This window comes from Cyclopterus lumpus, chromosome 3, assembly GCF_009769545.1.
Source record: "Cyclopterus lumpus isolate fCycLum1 chromosome 3, fCycLum1.pri, whole genome shotgun sequence".
NCBI lineage: Eukaryota > Metazoa > Chordata > Actinopteri > Perciformes > Cyclopteridae > Cyclopterus > Cyclopterus lumpus.
The window spans coordinates 26,945,990-26,966,526 of NC_046968.1; the positions used below are offsets into that span (position 1 = coordinate 26,945,990).

Below are 20,537 nucleotides of genomic sequence, written 5' to 3' on the forward strand. Positions count from 1 at the left end.
TTCTGCAAAGACAGACGATTTAAAACTAAACGGTCAAATTGAAGGCGCTCGAGATGTACGCTGTGACTTTGAGTCCCACATTATGGGGTTGATATCCAGAGGATGAGAGCTCGCGTGATATATAACTTTGAGAGCATCTTTTGAGGAATGTTCTGTTGCGTAACGAACAGCCAGAGAGGCAGTGAGGGGGTTGAGTTTGGACACAGCCAGCGTGTCGACGCCACAGAAGACTTCAGACGACGTCGTTCTCAAAAAGGGCTGATTCATACTGACAATTACAAGAAAAACAGAGGGGAAAGAAAGAGGAATAAGGGTTGCAAAAAGCTTTTCTTTTTAGTAAAATGCCTTTTTTTAATATTGGCACAAATCATCATTGTTCTAAACGTTAACCAGGAAAGTAAAGTTATGTCTACTCAATTTCTTGCATTGTGACATCCCTATATATAAAAGGGATAAGATATGGCCGATAGAGGTCTTTACGCATGATGCTATATACATATACATATAAATATATATATATATATATATATATATATATATATATATATCTATATATAGATTCTTCTCTGTGATCCTTAGATATTCTAGTTGGAGCAGCTGTCTGACAGGTTTTTATAGTCTGTGCAGAATGAACCTCCCTGACATTTAGTTTCAGTGTCTGAATTCAAAGTGATCAAAATCTCCTCTTGTCAGTCCTCACATTCTTATTTTTTTCACTTTGCGGCCGGCTGGTTCGTCCGAGAAGCGGCGGCCAGCTGGCGGCACGCGGTAGCAGGTGGTGGCACGTGGTGGAACGTGGTAGCAGGTGGTGGCACGCGGTAGTAGGTGGTGGCACGTGGTGGAACGTGGTAGCAGGTGGTGGCACGCGGTAGCAGGTGGTGGCACGTGGTAGCAGGTGGTGGCACGTGATAGCAGGTGGTGGCACGTGGTAGCAGGTGGTGGCACGTGGTAGCAGGTGGTGGCACGTGATAGCAGGTGGTGGCACGCAGTAGCAGGTGGTGGCACGTGATAGCAGGTGGTGGCACGCGGTAGCAGGTGGTGGCACGTGGTAGCAGGTGGTGGCACGCGGTAGCAGGTGGTGGCACGTGGTAGCAGGTGGTGGCACGTGGTAGCACGCGGTAGCAGGTGGTGGCACGTGGTAGCAGGTGGTGGCACGTGGTAGCAGGTGGTGGCACGCGGTAGCAGGTGGTGGCACGCGTTAGTAGGTGGTGGCACGTGGTAGCAGGTGGTGGCACGTGGTAGCAGGTGGTGGCACGCAGTAGCAGGTGGTGGCACGCGTTAGTAGGTGGTGGCACGTGGTAGCACGCGGTAGCAGGTGGTGGCACGTGGTAGCAGGTGGTGGCACGCGGTAGCAGGTGGTGGCACGCGTTAGTAGGTGGTGGCACGTGGTAGCAGGTGGTGGCACGTGGTAGCACGCGGTAGCAGGTGGTGGCACGTGGTAGCAGGTGGTGGCACGCGGTAGCAGGTGGTGGCACGCGTTAGTAGGTGGTAGCACGTGGTGGCAGGTGGTGGCACGTGGTGGCACGTGATAGCAGGTGGTGGCACGTGGTGGCACGTGATAGCAGGTGGTGGCACGTGGTAGCAGGTGGTGGCACGTGATAGCAGGTGGTGGCACGTGGTAGCAGGTGGTAGCAGGTGGTGGCAGGTGGTAGCAGGTGGTGGCACGTGATAGCAGGTGGTGGCACGTGGTAGCAGGTGGTGGCACGTGATAGCAGGTGGTGGCACGCGGTAGCAGGTGGTGGCACGTGGTAGCAGGTGGTGGCACGCGGTAGCAGGTGGTGGCACGTGGTAGCAGGTGGTGGCACGTGGTGGCACGTGATAGCAGGTGGTGGCACGTGGTAGCAGGTGGTGGCACGTGGTAGCACGCGGTAGCAGGTGGTGGCACGTGGTAGCAGGTGGTGGCACGCGTTAGTAGGTGGTGGCACGTGGTAGCACGCGGTAGCAGGTGGTGGCACGTGGTAGCAGGTGGTGGCACGCGGTAGCAGGTGGTGGCACGCGTTAGTAGGTGGTGGCACGTGGTAGCAGGTGGTGGCAGGTGGTGGCACGTGATAGCAGGTGGTGGCACGTGGTAGCAGGTGGTGGCACGCGGTAGCAGGTGGTGGCACGCGTTAGTAGGTGGTGGCACGTGGTAGCAGGTGGTGGCACGCAGTAGCAGGTGGTGGCACGTGGTGGCACGTGGTAGCAGGTGGTGGCACGCGGTAGTAGGTGGTGGCACGCGGTAGCAGGTGGTGGCACGTGGTAGCAGGTGGTGGTACGTGGTGGCAGGTGGTGGCACGTGGTAGCAGGTGGTGGCACGTGGTGGCACGTGATAGCAGGTGGTGGCACGTGGTAGCAGGTGGTGGCACGCGGTAGCAGGTGGTGGCATGTGGTAGCAGGTGGTGGCACGTGGTGGCACGTGGTAGCAGGTGGTGGCACGTGGTAGCAGGTGGTGGCACGCGGTAGCAGGTGGTGGCACGTGATAGCAGGTGGTGGCACGTGGTAGCAGGTGGTGGCACCCGGTAGCAGGTGGTGCCACGCGTTATTAGGTGGTGGCACGTGGTAGCAGGTGGTGGCACGTGGTGGCACGTGGTAGCAGGTGGTGGCACGTGGTAGTAGGTGGTGGCACATGGTAGCAGGTGGTGGCATTCGGTGGCACTTGGTAGCAGGTGGTGGCACGTGTTAGCAGGTGGTGGCACGTGGTAGTAGGTGGTGGCACTTGGTAGCAGGTGTGGCACGTGGTAGTAGGTGGTGGCACTTGGTAGCAGGTGGTGGCACGTGGTAGCAGGTGGTGGCATTCGGTGGCACTTGGTGGCACGTGGTAGCAGGTGGTGGCATTCGGTGGCACTTGGTAGCAGGTGGTAGCAGGTGGTGGCAGGTGCACGCGATGACATCGGATGAAAGGCTTGATGGGGAGACGTTATTAAAAGAGTCGGTGAGGTGGCTCGAATCAACGAGGCGAGTAGCGAGAGCCCGGAAAAAACTCCCGAAGCTCAGTCAAAAGACACAAAAGGCCCCGGTAAATGTCAGCCCGCCTGGAATGAAACAATAGATTCAAATAGAGTCGACTCTCCAAATTGATAATCCAGCCGCCAGCGGGGGTTTTCTCATCCAAAGCGGAGAGCGGTGCACCGGCAGGGTAGTTAACCGGTAATCAAGTCACATCCGTCATCCAATTCAGGATTCTCCACCTCACTCTGCACCCCCCCCCCACACACACACACACTCCCCCTCAGCCTGGCTTACCTCGCCCTCCTGTCTTTTCCCTGAGTGGCTCTTGGAAGTTGGGGAGAGGTTTCACTGATTGCCCCTGATGTGTGAATCAGATGCTTCTGCCAGTTCCTAACTTCTCAGCCGTCGGTCAGGCGGAGGGAAGCTGCAGGTAGACGAGTGATATTTAGCCCAATATCAGGATTATTTTAGCTGTATGATACCTTCATGCAATTAGAAAATGAGGCCAGCGGTGGTGATATGTATCAAGATATAGGACCAGATGTGAAAGTGGGTCGTTTTTTGAGATGTCATCAGCATTCTTATGTCGCCTTATTTACATTTTACTTAGTTTACGCCGTTATTTTAAGCCTAAGTATATTAACCAAAAAGTGTGATTACACACACACACACACAGAGGTATTGTGCTTAGTGTCATCATGTGGCTGGGATCCTCCATTAAGCACTTTCCACCTTTGCTAACCCAAATCACCTCATGTTTCACATCCACGGTTCTTAAACAACGTTCTGCTTCAGTTTTTCTGAGGTCGTCCTCGAAGCGCTTCGCTCGTCCTAGTCCTGGTGTCAGACCTGTTTCTACCGGTGCAATGCATTGTGGGAACTCCTGACCCAAATATGTTTTGACTTTACATGCAGCAAATTAAAATGCGACTAAATTGTAAATGTCCTTAAATTAAGAGAAGACAAAAAGGAGAAGTCAACTCCAACTTTGCTCTTACCCAGGTGTGATGAATGATATATGCCACCTAATACCATGAATTGGAGGCGTGTTGTTAATTGGTAATTATTAGCAAAGGTAACGCCCCCTAAACTCCATATAAAGGCACGTGTTTTGGCGTGTGCAAATGAAAGGCAGAGAATTCGACAGAGTAAACATGTGATTGAGAACAATTGGACGGTTCTTTATTTCCCCCGATTTGAGGAATATAATCATTATAATTCCTCTAAAACATTTTAATAACATCAATTTGATTCTACGATATTCATGCTTTTTTTAATGTTCCCTAAATTTCCTTCCGGACAAACAAACAAACAAACAAGAGTGCTCGTGACCCAACACGAATGAATCCAAGGGCACTAATGGATTAACAACAAGTTGTGAATACAAACAAAATGTCGGATAAAAAAACGGATTATGCATTTTGTTTGTAAAAAAATGGGCATTGAACATTGCGGCGCTCGTATCCCGAGGACGTCTCCTCTGGTGGAAAACAGATTACTTCTTGTAGCGACACTGGAGACAATGTTGGATCACACGTCGTCATAGAAATGCGTCTCCGAGGGAGGAGAAGAGGGCAAAAGGAAGGTGAGGCTGTCCCACGTTCAACAACAGGATCTCTGTGTCGTCGAGTCAACACAACGAGTCCGAGCTTAATCCGGCTTGATGAGAGCGCAACAATCACTGACGCTGGAAGCGGGGTTTGCTTTTTGCGAGGGTGGGCGGGATTGCTTTAGAATTGAAGCCGGCGGCCGGAGGAGGTTATGGGATGCTCTTCAAGCCGTACTGTGGTGGGCGGCACCGTCGGCCTTCGGAGGAGAGACTCCGACACGTCGGTGTGAAACCTCGAGCGGGAAGACGCACAGTAGAAGCTGAACGTCAGAGTGTTGTATGAAATACATGCCCTGTGTGAATATATATATTATATATATGTATATATATGTGTGTGTATATATATATATGTGTGTGTATATATATGTATATATATATATATATATATGTGTATGTATATATATGTGTATATACTGTATATATGTGTATGTATGTGTATATACATATATATATGTGTGTATGTATGTGTATATACATATATATATATATATGTGTGTATAAGTATATATATGTTTATATATATAAATATAGATACACACACATATATATACATATATATGTGTATATATATGTGTGTATGTATATATATATATGTGTATAAGTATATATATATATATACATATATATACACACATATATATACATACAGATATATATATGTATGTATGGTGGGTATATATGTATACTGTATGCATATATATGTATGTATATATACACACATATATGTATATATATATATACATATATGTGTGCATGTATATATGTGTATATATATGTATGTATTTATATATATATGTATATATATACATATATACGCTATGGCTTGAACCTTTTTTGGAATCAATTTGGAATCAAATGCAGTTCATAGTCACTGCGCTTATGATTTTGATTGTACACGACAACAAAGAGAAAAGAGTCTGATGAGCTCAACCAAACTCTCAGGACTTCCTTTTCTCTTTACGTATTGGCTGGAGCTAAAACTGATAAAAGAGACAAAAGAGAGAAAAAACTTAGTATTATTATTGAATTACATTCACTTTTCTTTGCATTTGCCAACTCTGTTTTGTCTCACTCGTGTTTCTATTGTGACAACTGTACCTATCCCTCAAGGAACAGTACTGTAGAGGAGTGATGGTGTTACACATCGAGGGAAAGTAATTGGCATCTACTTGTGCATGAAAATGCCTGCGAGTAATCATTGAATTATTCATTTTAATATGTTAAGTATTTCTATTTCAATGCCTTGAGGCTCCCTCGGTGGAAAGTTACGTAACTTAAATGATGAGCAGATAAGGAGGACTCACTTTTTGAGGATGTGTATAATTTTCATCACTGTCAATGTTTTACTTTTTTTTTTTATCAACTGCTCAAACGGAGCCTGAAAGGAATTACAGTAATAATGAAAAAATTCAAACAAAATTTATTTGTAATATTTCTGATGAACCTAGAAGTCAAAAATTGACACGCAAAAGGCAGAAAATCCATTATTTCTTTCCACACGCTCTCAATTCCAATCGCATAATTCGAGAACGAGTGGGTTATGCAGAATATCTGCATTTATTGCTCATGTGTAAAATTGGTTTAAAATACTTCAATTTCATCTATCTAAATGATAAAGTACTTGAATGGAAATTGCTTTCCACTTAATTATTTAGCAGATGCATCCGGGCTCTCAGTGTTAGATGGGTCTCTTTTCCAAATTATTATGAACAGATTGGCTTTTTAAATATATAATATATATATAATAAATATATATATAATACATATATATATATATAATATATATGACAATTGTTCTATTAACTCCTTTTTTATATATATAATAAATATATATATATATATAATAAGAAAATAAATAAATAATATATATAATATATATATACACATTATATATGACAATTATTCTATTATTTATCCTTTTTTTTAAATATATATAATATATATCATAAATATATATATAATAAATATATATATTATATACATATTATATTATATATATATATGACAATTATTCTATTAACTATCCTTACTTAACAGAATAATTTGTTCAGTGAACTGAAATTGGGAAACGATTGTAAGAAGACGTATTAGAGTAACTATTCTACAATTATTCCACACCAGCGCTGCAATAAGAAACCAAAGAACGCAGTCAGTACCACGTGCAATAAAATACAATAATAAATACACGCCTCCTCACAAATACACATCCCATTGCCCCAAATAAAAAAGATGAATAACTTTCTTTGAAAAACTAGCAAGCTGGCAGATAACTTCAGAAGTTCAGGGTCGCTTTGGGCCGTCATAAATTATCTTTTGATGTAGTCTATAATCAGATAAAAAGAGGGCTGATTATTGAATATTTCCGGCAACACTTGCATTACAAATAAGACAAAAAAGACATTAGTTAGATTTGAAGTACAAAGTAATACTCCTAAAACATTACATTAAACGTACAATCGGGTCAGTATTCATCATTATTTATTACATTTGCATTGCTTGGAATTGGTGATATGTTATGAAATCTTAATTGCACATTTTCAATAGATATCCTGGATATGTTGTGCGTTACCTTGACCTTTTGATGACAAAGCAAAATTAGCTTCCTCACCACCAATTGTTTAACTATGCCCCCCCAATAAACAATTAAAGAAGATTTAGTGCCAGACATCCCTTGACATGCATGCAATTAATATCCCCTGTGCCGTCTGCGATTGTTTTTACACCCGTTGGTAAACATGGCTGACTTTAGTTGCAGATGTTGCATGGTGGTCATGCTCCGCTAGAGGAATATATTAACTTGCCGACAGGCCCTGGGCAGACCCTCTTATTCAAACTATTTATTTGCCCCCACCCTCGTAATGGCATAATTAATCCAGCCTGAAATTGGAAGAAGCACACAAACCGCTGTCTGGCTGTAATCTGCATGACGGCAAATAAAAAGCGCCTCGTGTGCCGAGGAGCCGTGTGTTGGTTTCTGTGACCGCCGCCTTGTAAAATAATAAATATTTAACTTTGACACGGTGCGTTAGCATGCGTGAGTAACACACTGGCGCTCGCTTGTTCGGGAACGTTGTTTTCATTTTCCGGTCCAAGACTTGGTGAGGCGGCGGCTCGTCGGGCCCCTCCGACGAACACCGACACAATCTGGACGTCTGCCGTCGTCAGATGTTTATGTAATAAGTGCACAACGCATGAGGATTTACTTTACGGTCTTTTACCGTTTTTTCTCTTTCTTTCTACTATGCCTGTTATTCCACTGCAGATAGAACCGCTTCGGTGTTGGTGGGATCAACCAAAACAAAGGGTCAGTTTTACGGTGTTTGTGGGGTCAACCAAAACAAAGGGTCAGTTTTACGGTGTTTGTGGGGTCAACCAAAACAAAGGGTCAATTTTACGGTGTTGGTGGGGTCAACCAAAACAAAGGGTCAGTTTTACGGTGTTGGTGGGATCAACCAAAACAAAGGGTCAGTTTTACGGTGTTGGTGGGATCAACCAAAACAAAGGGTCAATTTTACGGTGTTGGTGGGGTCAACCAAAACAAAGGGTCAGTTTTACGGTGTTGGTGGGATCAACCAAAACAAAGGGTCAGTTTTACGGTGTTGGTGGGGTCAACCAAAACAAAGGGTCTGTTTTACGGTGTTGGTGGGATCAACCAAAACAAAGGGTCAGTTTTACGGTGTTGGTGGGATCAACCAAAACAAAGGGTCAGTTTTACGGTGTTGGTGGGGTCAACCAAAACAAAGGGTCAGTTTTACGGTGCTGGTGGGGTCAACCAAAACAAAGGGTCAGTTTTACGGTGTTGGTGGGATCAACCAAAACAAAGGGTCAGTTTTACGGTGTTGGTGGGGTCAACCAAAACAAAGGGTCTGTTTTACGGTGTTGGTGGGATCAACCAAAACAAAGGGTCAGTTTTACGGTGTTCATGTCCAAACACAACCGATCCGAAAAACAAAAAATGACCTTTTGTAATGTGGAATGAAGTACACTTAACTGGACTGATTGGTGGAAACATCCCATGAATATTTAATACTTGTTTTTAAAAAAAGCAAGGTTGGTAAACTTGAGAAAATAGAAAGAGTATGCTAGATTTAAATAATCCTCCAACCGAAAAAGTAGTGAGCAGTACTCGCTCTAACCAAAATTGGATAAAACTATCAAGAAAGTCGCAGAGTCGGCAACAATGACGGCTCGTCTTTTTTTTCCAGAAATTCAACAAAAATCAAAAGAAATGTTTTGAAAGATTAGGGATTAGCAACCCTGTGTTCAATCCCAACTCTTCCACTAAAAAAAGTACACTGACTATTGTGCAATTTGTATAGAAACTTGGTCCAAAAACTGATTTCTGTCCCTGTGTGCTGTATTTGGTGATGCAGGTACTTCAAAGGGATCCACGCGTTCGTTCAACGGACTTCTTTGCCCTGAATTGACCCCGTCAAGTGGCACTTTATGAGTTCAGATTTAGATTTTTCAAGTAAAATCCATAACAGATACTAAGAAAGATGCTTGCTTTTTTTAACTTAAAGATCTCGGTAATTTTTTTGTCATCATGGATGATAGCCGTTATAAAACAGATAAACAGGGTCTTACTCTGGCTGTTTCCAAGAAAGGACCTATTCTCGGCTGTGTGTATGTTCATTGGATTATGTATATAGCTAACATGTGGAATGAATGATTGATAGTGCTCATATTTCAGCTCTGGGTGGGTATTAAAATCACAGGTCTGGTGGTGGAGGAGCCTCCGAAGACACTCGGCCCAGGGGAATCCTTTAATTTGTCCTTGTCTGAACCGCCGGCTGAATTTTCCAAAAATAGCCACGAGAGTTAATGTCGGAGAGGGGGAGACGTTAAGATTACTCAATCCGCTAAAACACTCCCGTTGAGCTCCTCTGTGACTATTTTACGGCGGCTAATTGCTAAGCAGAAGATGGCGGACGATATCCTCCATGTCCCCGTATTAAAGTTGTATTCGTCTCTACAAATTTTGTTTTTTTCCCCAGATGGGTATCAGCTCGGTTTTCTAAGGGGCCAACAAACCCCGTTGAATTTGCTTTTCCAGGTTTGTTTGTTATTGTTTTGTCACAGCGGCTCAAATTCCCGTGAGCTAGAAAACATGAAAAGGGAAAACGTGCAAACGTGAGACTCGACCCAATGACTTCAATTGTCCACATGGCGGCAATGTAATTAAACCCCAAAAATGAAATTTTGGAAAGGCCATATTTCTCAACACTGTTTGTCCGGCTCAATGTGCTCTACAAATGCGTCTTTTTGGACCAAAATAAGGGCTGCCGGATGACATTTTCCACCATTTCTTTTTGACAACTCTTCTTAAACCGAGATCTATTATATCTTTATTCAATTTAACAATTCTCAAAGGCGCGTTGATATCATAGTTAAGTTTTGTAGCGATCTGTTATGACTACCTAGGTTGTTTATCATGTTAACTCACGACACCCCGCCGGCAACCAATCCCCTCTATGTTCCTTTTGGAAAAGAGTGACAAAAGCGGAAATGCGGAGTGAGGATTGACGTCCGTCTTCTTTGTTTTCGACTGTTATAAAGTCCGCGCTACCGTTAGATCTGAGGGTTGCTTTTGTCGTGACTGCGAGGCCGGGACATCCGGAGCATATTCGGACAATCGCCATAACTTGCTATGGCGGTGCAGAAAGAGACGCTTCTTTAAGGAAAGGCACGGACTGGACTTCCGGGGACTGGACTCACCTGACTCACCGACACTCTGTTAAAAAGCCATGAGAGAACCTTTTGTTTCAAGAGGTTGTGTTTCACCTTCTTGTGTTGACTGAACTGCACAAGAAAGACTATGATTTGGTTGTGATTGAGTGAAAAGGGAATTGCGAAATGGACTTGTTTGCTATACCACGATGTGTTTTGTTGTGCCTGCCCATGACTTCACCTTGACTTCATCTTGAGCGATTTCTGTTGTGGTGTATAATTGTGTGGTTTTTGGGGAATGTATCTTGGAGGGTTCAATACATGTGTGTTGAGGAATATTATCCTCTATACTTGAGCCCTGTGTGCGGTTGATTTAAAATGACAAATAGTGACTCCAACCCTGAAGTAAATATTGTTAGGCACCGACCTAGCTGGCACCCCCAAGCAACCAGTCATTACCGTTACAGTTTTCAAGATATTGTGCCAATGAACTTTAAAAAAAGTGACTTGGCTCAGCACAAAGTTGACAATCATTGAGCCAATAATTGGATTCGTCCACAAGAGCACCCCGAAACATAAACTGAAGGTTTCATTCCAACTGATCGCTATGCGGTGCTACGAATGCAAAAACGCCCAACGTGGAACAACACAAATCTGAATGCAAAATTAGAAATGTTTTTGTCCAATTATGTTTTTTTTATGACATGGTTGAATCGCTCCATTGGCTCAAAAACATGTTTTTATTTGCAGTTGAAACATTTCCCCAAATGCCACCAACAGTACCAACAGACTTTTTGACTGTTGGTACTTTGAGTGTGCATACATTGTCATAATGAAACAAGTGCAGGAATAAACCAACTTTGCTTAGCTTTCTGAAGCCCAAAACCTTTTTTTTTGGACAATTGAGCTTCTTCTTTCTGTTGAGAGAAAAAGGTCTTGAACCCAGAATGCCCACTTGCAGCTATATTTTTATTTTACAAACAACGTGGGCAGAAGAATGCTTCCCCAGCTCCATATATGCTCCCGAACAGCATATATGAAATATACCAAAGCACAAAAGTAATGGAGAACTAAATAAATAAAGATGAGAGAAGGCTATAGTTGTAGCAACAAAACAACTCCACGATACATTCAGCCTGTTCTACTTCCCGGGGAGTCTAATACAGCTCGGTAGTGTGATGATGGATTATAAAGAGGTAGATGGGTCACGTGTTATTTTTCTCCATACTTACATTGCGTAGGTTTGTGCCTATTGTTCCCCTGGTTACATATTACAGTTTTACTTTGAGAAGAAATTGGTTGGTTAATGTGATGCTAAATGATGTGGAGAAAAAGAGGGTTGAAACCGTAAAGTTGTACTTTTTTTTCCCCCTTTCTTCTTTTCTAATGCAAAACAGTACAATTTGAGGTACAGTATGTAATGAGTAGTCTAAAAGAAAAAGATGCACTTATGCTGTATTTAAAGACTTTGTCAACAGTGGACTATGAGCTCCTGCAGCGCTCTCTCCGAGGCAAGATTCCACTATTTAAGCTACCTTGACCGGAGTATTCAGCGCTGCTTCCTTTAGCCTCAGCAGGGTCAGCGTCGTATAACTCCCGAGACCCACTGTGACTTCAAGGGCAAGGAAATGTTTGACCTCAATAATCTCATCCTATAAATGATCCGTTGCGTGCCTCAGTGGTGCCATTTCTGATATCATAAGCCTTTTTGTTGGGCATCCTGGTCCCTCTTCATCACACTTCTCTTTAAAAGAAAGGCATCTTTGTGTGGGATGAGGAGGACCGGAGGTCACGGTGAGGTCACGCAGCTGTTACCCTGTGTTTGGTAATGAGCAGCTTCTAAAAAATAATCCAGACTTTGTGGTGTGCATGTTTCCGTGTCAGTTGGCCTCCAAATTATGGGACTTATTTATTTCATACCCGAGGGCCCGTTCCATTGGGTGTTGAATAATAAAGCAGACAGGGAGGAAATCTCTCACAGCCATCCCTCTTTCTCTCTTTTTTTTTTCTTCTCCCCGTTGCCTGAACCTGCAAATAAATTCCCCCTCAGCCAACGCCATATGGTGGCGAGACACGTGTGGGACTCGGTGTGCCGTGTTATTTATTCATCTCCCAGGTGTTGCTTTTTCTATTAGTGATGTATGTGTTATTGTGTATGATCTGCTGCTGGGATTTTTTTGGAAGAAAGCTGAAAATGGAAGCCGTGGATTCAGAATAATGTGGCGAGCCATTACAGCTAGTAAACAGTAGCAAGTGGGAACCGGTTATGAAAAGTGATTAATGTAAAGTGAACAGATTTTGTGATTACCAGCAAGTATTTAGAAAGGAATTATTCAGCTATATTAAGCGTGCGCGCTTTGCTGGAAGCCGCCGCCGTCGGATTACATGGGAGGGTAAAAAAAAAAAGAATAAATCATTTTGGGCATTCATTTCTTGTTGTGAGAAAAAAAAATGAAATCTGTTCCTTTATATAAAAAGCTGTGCTGGTGTTTGCTGTGGTTATTTATAACTTTAGATTTTAAACTTGGATCAGGTTTACTCGTTTGAATAAAATGAATAAAACTATCAGACGAACGTAAACATGTTATTCAATGAATCTGTTATTAATTCAAAAAGGTAACCTTGGATTTATTGCATCTTCTTGCATTTATTTTGCAGGCTCTCGGTGTCGATCATTAACCTCCTGTACATCAATCTCAAAATTAGCTCTCATATAATAGTGCCTGTCGAAGAGTGAAATTGGTTTATTCATCTCATCAGTCTTATTTTGACAGTCCCGGTGTACGATTTTGTTGTTAAATAAAAAAAAAATTGTTGCAAAGGAGTGTTGACGCGTCATATTTGTTGTCGTTTTCCCCGTCTGCTATCTGCAGAAGGGAAGGTTGATTATTTAGATTATAAACAATTAGAGGATTCACAATCAGATGTATGGGCATTATGGGAAATGCATGTCCTTGAGTCTATTTTCTGAGCAGGGTATACTTCATTTTAAACGACCTCCCCAGAAGAGCTGTTGCCGTCCTGGAGTCGGTAAACAAGGAGGTTATATTAAATGAAATATTTATTCAGGACGGTGAAACCGAACACGTGGTAACCCTCATCACACAAATGTACATTTCACGTCCATTAAAGATGTAAAAAAAGTAAATGAAGTCGTCAACTACGGGGCCACCAGATGCCACGTGTGTGTGTGTTGGGTCATCTTTTACTCCTCTTGTCCTTCTTAATGTCTTCTTTTTGTAGCCCCCGATCTTCTTTGTGCACTCAAGTCGCAATAAAAAAAACTAAACATTTATGACGGCTATAGTTCATGCGAACATTCTGTCAAGCGATATTTGCCTCGGTAATAAATGACGGGAACACCTCCGTTTGTGCCATTCAATAGAGGGAAACTGGATTTCACAAATGTGCCGTGTGTGATTTCACCCTTTTTCTTAATAATTGGATGGACTACATGGATTATTTAAATTGGGAGTTACGGGGGGGGCATACCTCTGGTCAAAAGACATCTCTCTATAAAACCAGCCTCTGCTAAATGTGGTTGATTGAAAGGAATGGACGTTCATCCCAGGGACTGTTCTGAGGAGATATTAGTTATCTCCCTTTGACAATAGTGCTTTGAAACACCTCTTTTCTCCCAAAGGGTGATGTTTATGAGTGAATTCTCGCAGCCAGCGGGCAGACATTTCATAGTGAAATCTCAACCCTCTCGTTCTCTCAACAGACAAAGCTACGATGGGCTGGAAAAGAGGCTAAAGGAGGTCTTCAGTGAACGGAGCAGCATCCTGCACCAGCTCTCCAAGACATCAAAGGAGCTGGACAGCATAAAAGGCAACCTGCAGGTTGGAAATGCATTGTTTCTGTTTGAGAGATACAGCAACGCTGGAAGGCTCAGTGAGGAGGGGGGGGGTCATCCTCTATCAGCCGTATGATGACTGGGGAAAGACTCTCCCCACTTATCTTTCAATCAATCTGTTGTAAAAGCAACTCGCTGCTATTAAATGTTAATGTGCAAATGGTTTTATTTTTAATTTGGTGAGAACCACCCATTGTTGTGAATGTGATGCGTTTACTGGGAAACAGAGACGGAAAAGCAGATTAGTGAGCGAATCTTTTTCTTTTGCACTAATGACACAAACACTGCTCAGTCGAATTTGCAAAGCATTTAACTATAAGCGTTAATACTCTGCTTAAAGGATGACTACACATATGTGGAAATATGTATCCCCTTTGTTAGCAAATTGACCAAAATGCATGCCAACTGTTATCCTGCCACGCCCCCTCTCCAACCCCCTCGTGGGAGAGGGTTGATGGGTAATATCTATGGTTGTAAAATACCAGTAGCCCAATCGTGCCGTGTATTGATAACTCCCTGAAGTAGCAGACCCATTTGTAATTTACCTTTCCGCTGAATCCCGCCCCTCGAACATAGACCGGCCAATCATAGCTAAGCAGGGGCCATCTCCGACCAGGGTGGACGGCTAATCGGCTGGATTTGGAGCTAGTCGTGGTCAAACGTTGCGTAATGGTGATACTTGGGGGCGTGGCTTAGCGAAGGGTCATTTGCTACTTTTTTAAAACTTTTAGTTTAATCTTGAATTTATAATATTCTCTAAATTGTAAAGCTTCAGCTTGAGTTGTTCATGGGGCAGCAAACGGTTCCAGCCTGAAAACAATGTTGCCCAAACAAGAAGTTCATTTTAATTAATGGCACACGTTCCTTCTGAAAGACTGTTGGAGAGCTTTTTTTAAAACCAGGATGTAAACAAACGTGTGGCTCCCTCGAGATGAGTTTTTAGAAATGAAAAATATTGTCGTCTAAAGATGTTTGTATACACCCCCCCCCCCCCCCCCCCCCCCCCCCCCCCCCTCCGACTATGCATGCATATATGTCTGCTGGTGTTTTTCAACTTTACTTTGCCCTAATTAAATTTGTCCTGAAACCAAAGATGCGATACGTTTACCCCGACTCTGAGAGCAAGGCTGATTCTGCATAATGTAAGAATAAAAATAAGACACAAGACAGCTTTAGGTGCATGGAAACGAGGATTAATATCTCTGTTGCAAACGCAGGTATCTGTTGGTTAGGAAAAACACACTGGTCTCGGATATTTTATTGAGTAATGTACTTATATATATATATAAATAAATATATACATACATAAAATATATATGTATATATATATATATACACATCAGCAATATCAGCATTTCACAAAACAGTTATCTCTGTGCAGATACGTACTTTCCACCAGTCAGTTTAGGTCAACTTCATTATGGCATTTTGCAAGAAATTAAAAGAATCTCAATTATACATCCAGATATTTGAATAATTTAGCGTGTTTCAGTCGCATCAGTGTACGCAACAATGATCCTGCAAAATATGCCTCCCTCTTGGACATTTAGCAGTGCGACTCATCACCGGCCTCACGGTCAGATCACGACCCCCCAGGCTTCTGGACACCTTTGTGGGGTCAGAAAATCACCCCAGAAAAATAGAAAAAAGGTATATGAAAAAAAAAAGAAAATCCGGCATGTGTGTGCAAGTTATGTCCCATGGACTCTCATCATCCCCAGGGGGCGGTCTTTGATATCTATTCCCTCCAGGCCAGCTAGGTTGGCATCTATCTTCGACCCCCGAGCCCCTGAGCCAACCTCTGGGGCGGAGGTCGAGTTAGAATAGTGGTGCTGTGGAACAACTCCATTCTTCAGGAGGAAAACATCATCTACATAAAGATATAAATCACGAAAGGTTTAAAAGAGGTTCAAGTCAACAGGGAGCAGCGGTTGGTATTCCTGGAAAGATCAGATGGAGCAAGTGTTTATGGTTTTTAAAGAGTACCCCGTAGGTGGAGGTCAGCAACGCTCGTTACGGAGCTTCGTGTGATGGGGAATTTTATTCTCGGCAGCGGCTCCCGGTGTTTAGATCTCGTGAAGAAGCCACCGCAAGAATATAAGTTGTTTCTTTTTGCCCAGCACCGAACTGTGGACTTCGAGTTAAAAGTAGCTGTTTTGTTTAAATGATGAAGTTGCTTAAAGGGTTGTAGATCTGTGGGCCAGATGCTGCACATCTTTATTCCACTTCCTTATCACAATGAAAACAGTAACACTATGACAGATCCAGTGAACATCACTTAGTTTTGACGTGCTAATGTAGGATCTGTAAATTATTACCATATTGGCTTTGATATGATGTGGCAACAGCGGCTTCTGCTGTGGATTTTATAATGTGTGCAAGAGTGGGCCAAGTTCGGTGGGTTGTTTTATAACATAACGTAAATGAGGTAAAGTGGAGCATCAAATCACACAAACATCTACAGTTATTATTATTTATCATGTATATATATACATATATATATATACACATACACATAAAATATATATATATACATAACATAAATAAATATATATATACATACATAAAATTAATAAATATATATATACATAAAATAAATATATACATAAATAAATATATACATAATATAAATAAATATATACATTACAAATATATATATATATATATACACATAAAATAAATATATACATAAAATAAATATATACATAAAATACATATATATATATATTCATTTGTATACCTTGGAAAATGGCAGGAATGTGTATTTGATGATTTCTGGCATCCAAATGTTAAAATGAAAGTGCATCCAAACAGTAAGCCTGTTTTCAGATGACATAAGAAACAGGAGGAGTAGAAAAGTGGTCATTCGACTCGCGATGCAATTATTGATTTCAAGGGGATTTTTAACGACAGAGAGAAGGCACCGATTGGTGTAATTCTGCGAATAAAATACATTTCCGAGCCGTTTAATTTGTCTAACTTCGCCAGCTGTAAAAGTGAATATACCTTCTTCATCGTCAAGAGCTAATTTTGTCGCCTTTCTCTTCAACATAAATGAACACAAAGTGAATTGAGGGACTCCTCTGAGAGTTCTCTTTCCATAACTGTGGTGTTAATTGCCACAGATTTCCCCCTTGAAGCACAATTTAAAGAGACGCTTTCTCTCCCTCCGAATCCACATTTTCTTAGAAGTCTGGAGATTTCTGTTCAGCTCTTAACAACTTTAAAATATCTTAAGAGGGCTTGTAAGGCAATCAGAGACCTAACTAATCCATAATTACCCATCAGGCAGGTGGTGGTTTGGTGCCAGCAGAACCCAATCTGTACCCTCGTTAGGCTCTTTAGAAGACATCTATCACCCGATTGTTAACGGCCACATCGTCTTATGGGGGACCAGTTTACATCTGCTCCATCATACAATAATATTCACCTAAATTATCTTACGATTCTGCTGTTTCCGTCATTGCTATGTGTAACACTCACACAGTTTTTGACTGTTTTGACTGTTGCTTGAAGGAACTCGTAAACTTGAACACCCGGAGGAGGGGCGTTTTGTGGGTGCTTTGAAATAATTCTCACTTTTGAGTTTCTTCCGCCCTCTTTTTAGTCGCTGAAGAACGACGACTCGGTGGCCAAGAAGGATGTGCAGAGGATCCTGGAGCTCAGCCACAAACAGAGGTAAAGCGAAGCATCGTGGATACTCGCACACGAGTGACCGACGGTATCTTGCTTGTGTTCAGTCACCACCATTAGTTAAGTGTTATGTGAGCATTTAATTACAAGTAATACACATTAAAGCCTGTAAAGTTGGAGCAACTATTTCTGGCGTGCTATAAAGATTATCCCCTGAAAAATGCAAGTTTCTCATTAACACCCAAATCATCGTTGGGTGTTTTTTTGTTGTTTTTTCTATAATAAACCCACATGATGCTTTTACACACTGGTCAAAGTTTCATAGTTTCACAACAACCGTCATTTCTGACACTTGGAATTTAATAAATAGTCTTCACGTTACCTCGAAGTTAAAGTATATTTACTTTTGCTACTCGCCCTCAACGGCGATGATCTATTGATCGCGATTGCTAAACTCATTATTTTATTTGTCGACATGTTCTTATTGGCATCCAAAATGTGCAGGTATTGGAAACAGCTGCAAAAAAATAAAAACCTACACTGCAAGTTTCCGATAAGGTGTGGACAAGCTTAAAGAGAGAAAATAATGTGCGTGAGGTCTGAAAAAAAAGGCCTTGATTTGTACCTGGCTTCATCAACACGGTAACGGGGACCGAGGCTTCTGGGAGTTGTAGTATTTTGAGACGTCCGCCATGTGCAATAGCAAGAAGCTACAGACCTTTAACTATTGTCTCTCTCACTCACTCACTATTACTGGTGCGGGTTTGCTTTTACACCTTAAATCCTTCTTGTATATTTGAAAAAAAAATCATACGCCCGTCGGCTTATGGTGGAAAAAAAAAAAGCGTCTGTGATTTAGTGCTTTATCTTTTTTTGCAAGAGGGCCGGGGAAAGTGTTTACCTAAAGTGCTTCACCGGTTAGGATTGTCTGATTAATGCTGTGTGTAATGAGACTTTCAATGATTAGGAGTCATTTGTGTGCCTTCATGCTCTCTGAAACGTCAGCCTGATTGAAGTCCAGCTTACTGTGGGCAATATCTTGATAGCCAATCAATAGCCTATCACCAGGCCACAGCAGCTCTCACATGTCATCCAGCAAAAAAAAATTATATATATAATTTTGCTCAATGCTGCATACCTAGCATTTGTGAGCTGCAATTTTTTTTTCTCAAAGTGTTATTAATCCAACTTTGGAGCGTTCCATACCCGCCGAGTGTGATTACCGGCCGTCTCCATCACGGCGGGTGCAGACAGGTGATTCATTGCCACTCATTTGTTTTTGACAACTTGATTGCTTTTCTGAAAAATAATTTGCGCCGCAAAACTGTAATGCGACAAAAAAAAGAAGGAAAAAAGTTTGTTTACCAACAGACCAGATAAAAAATAAAAAAGAAGTAACATCTTAACAATGAATTGTGGTCAGTTTGCCCCTCTTTGTGCCTCGAAGGTACACGTCGACGCCTGCTTCTAACCGGGCCCTTTTCTGTCAAGTGTGGTCAGTTTTGATCACGCAATAAAAACATTTTCCGAGCCCTCGGGTCGGATGCAGGAGACGAGAATATGAATGAAAAGCCAAAGCAGTTGGCTGGTCGCTGTGAAGGAAAAGAAAAGAAACATTTGCTGGGCTGAATTTATGCCAAGAGACAATACCAGCGGCGTATCAAATATGAAAAAAAAAGGTATATTGCTGTTGATCAGCGGGATCCTTTTCCGTACGTCGAAGCTTTAAGCTCACATCCGTGTCACGGAAAACGGCAAACGGGACCGTTCCCTCTTAATTTATCCGGGGCCTTGTGTTTTGTTTTTTTTGGAACCACTGACCCACATCACTTGCCCACTTGATTCATAATTCAGCGTGCACGGTTGTCATCTGTGCGCAGGGATCATCAAAAGGGACAGAAATACCCATCGCATATACCGATGCATTAACATTTATGCTAACCGCACACAGAATGTGGCGTCAACTCTTCACACGGCATGCATTAAAAATCAGTGTGGAGCGTTCCAAATGCTCACATGCGTCTACATAATACAACATAATGAATACACTAGTGCCCGCTATGTTTTCTTTATACATCCCCCCCGATTGACCGATAAGGATAATGTGTGAAAATATGTGACGTTTTTTCCTTTAAAATGATATTTACCGTGGTGTGTGTGCGTTTGTGAAACTGTAAGTTATCTTTGGAAAATCTTTGAAGAATAATTGGCTGCACCTGAACTGTTCAATTTGTACAGGGAAAGAATATTACATTTTGTGGAGGAATAACAACAACAAAACAAAAAAATCAATGCTGTGACAACACAGAAGGAAAAATGTGACAAAAGTTAATCAAGACATATGGGTGACTGTGTTTGACCATTTGATGAACAGCAATTTATATCTTTATGGCGACAAACATTCAACAAACACGTCCTCACCTCCCTGCTTATTGCATTGTCAATAAGGTGGGATGGTTTGCATTATTGCATTGTTTACTCCTATAGCTAAATAATAAAAGCCGAGTTGAGGAGGCGGAAACAATTTTTTTCCCACAAGATTTAAAAAAAAACCGTTTGCTTCTCGATTCATGAATCTGTGAAACTTGAAATACAACGCCTTGTGTATAAATCAACGTTTACTGAATATATTCATGCCGCTTTCTTTTTTGCACTCTCAAGACATTTGTCTAAGTGCCTTTTTTAAAACATCATGAATTATTTCATACCAATGAACATGACATGTCAATTGCTGTGTTTTTTTCTTTCTTTACACAATAGAAGTGAACCTACTTCTTCTACTATAGTAGAAAAAAAATCACTTTACACAAATACGTTTCTGTGCTAAATGACCTTCAACGG

The 20,537-nt window shown here is 42.0% G+C and overlaps 1 protein-coding gene across 1 annotated transcript in view; it reads left to right on the forward strand.

Moving 5' to 3' along the window:
• Positions 1–13,854: 13,854 nt before the first annotated feature.
• Positions 13,855–20,537, forward strand: part of luzp2 (leucine zipper protein 2) — a 64,883-nt gene continuing 58,200 nt past the window's right edge. The window contains exons 1-2 of the mRNA XM_034525299.1: positions 13,855–14,049; positions 17,671–17,741. Coding sequence (XP_034381190.1) covers positions 13,855–14,049; positions 17,671–17,741 — 266 coding nt within the window. The remainder of the gene's footprint in view (positions 14,050–17,670; positions 17,742–20,537) is intronic.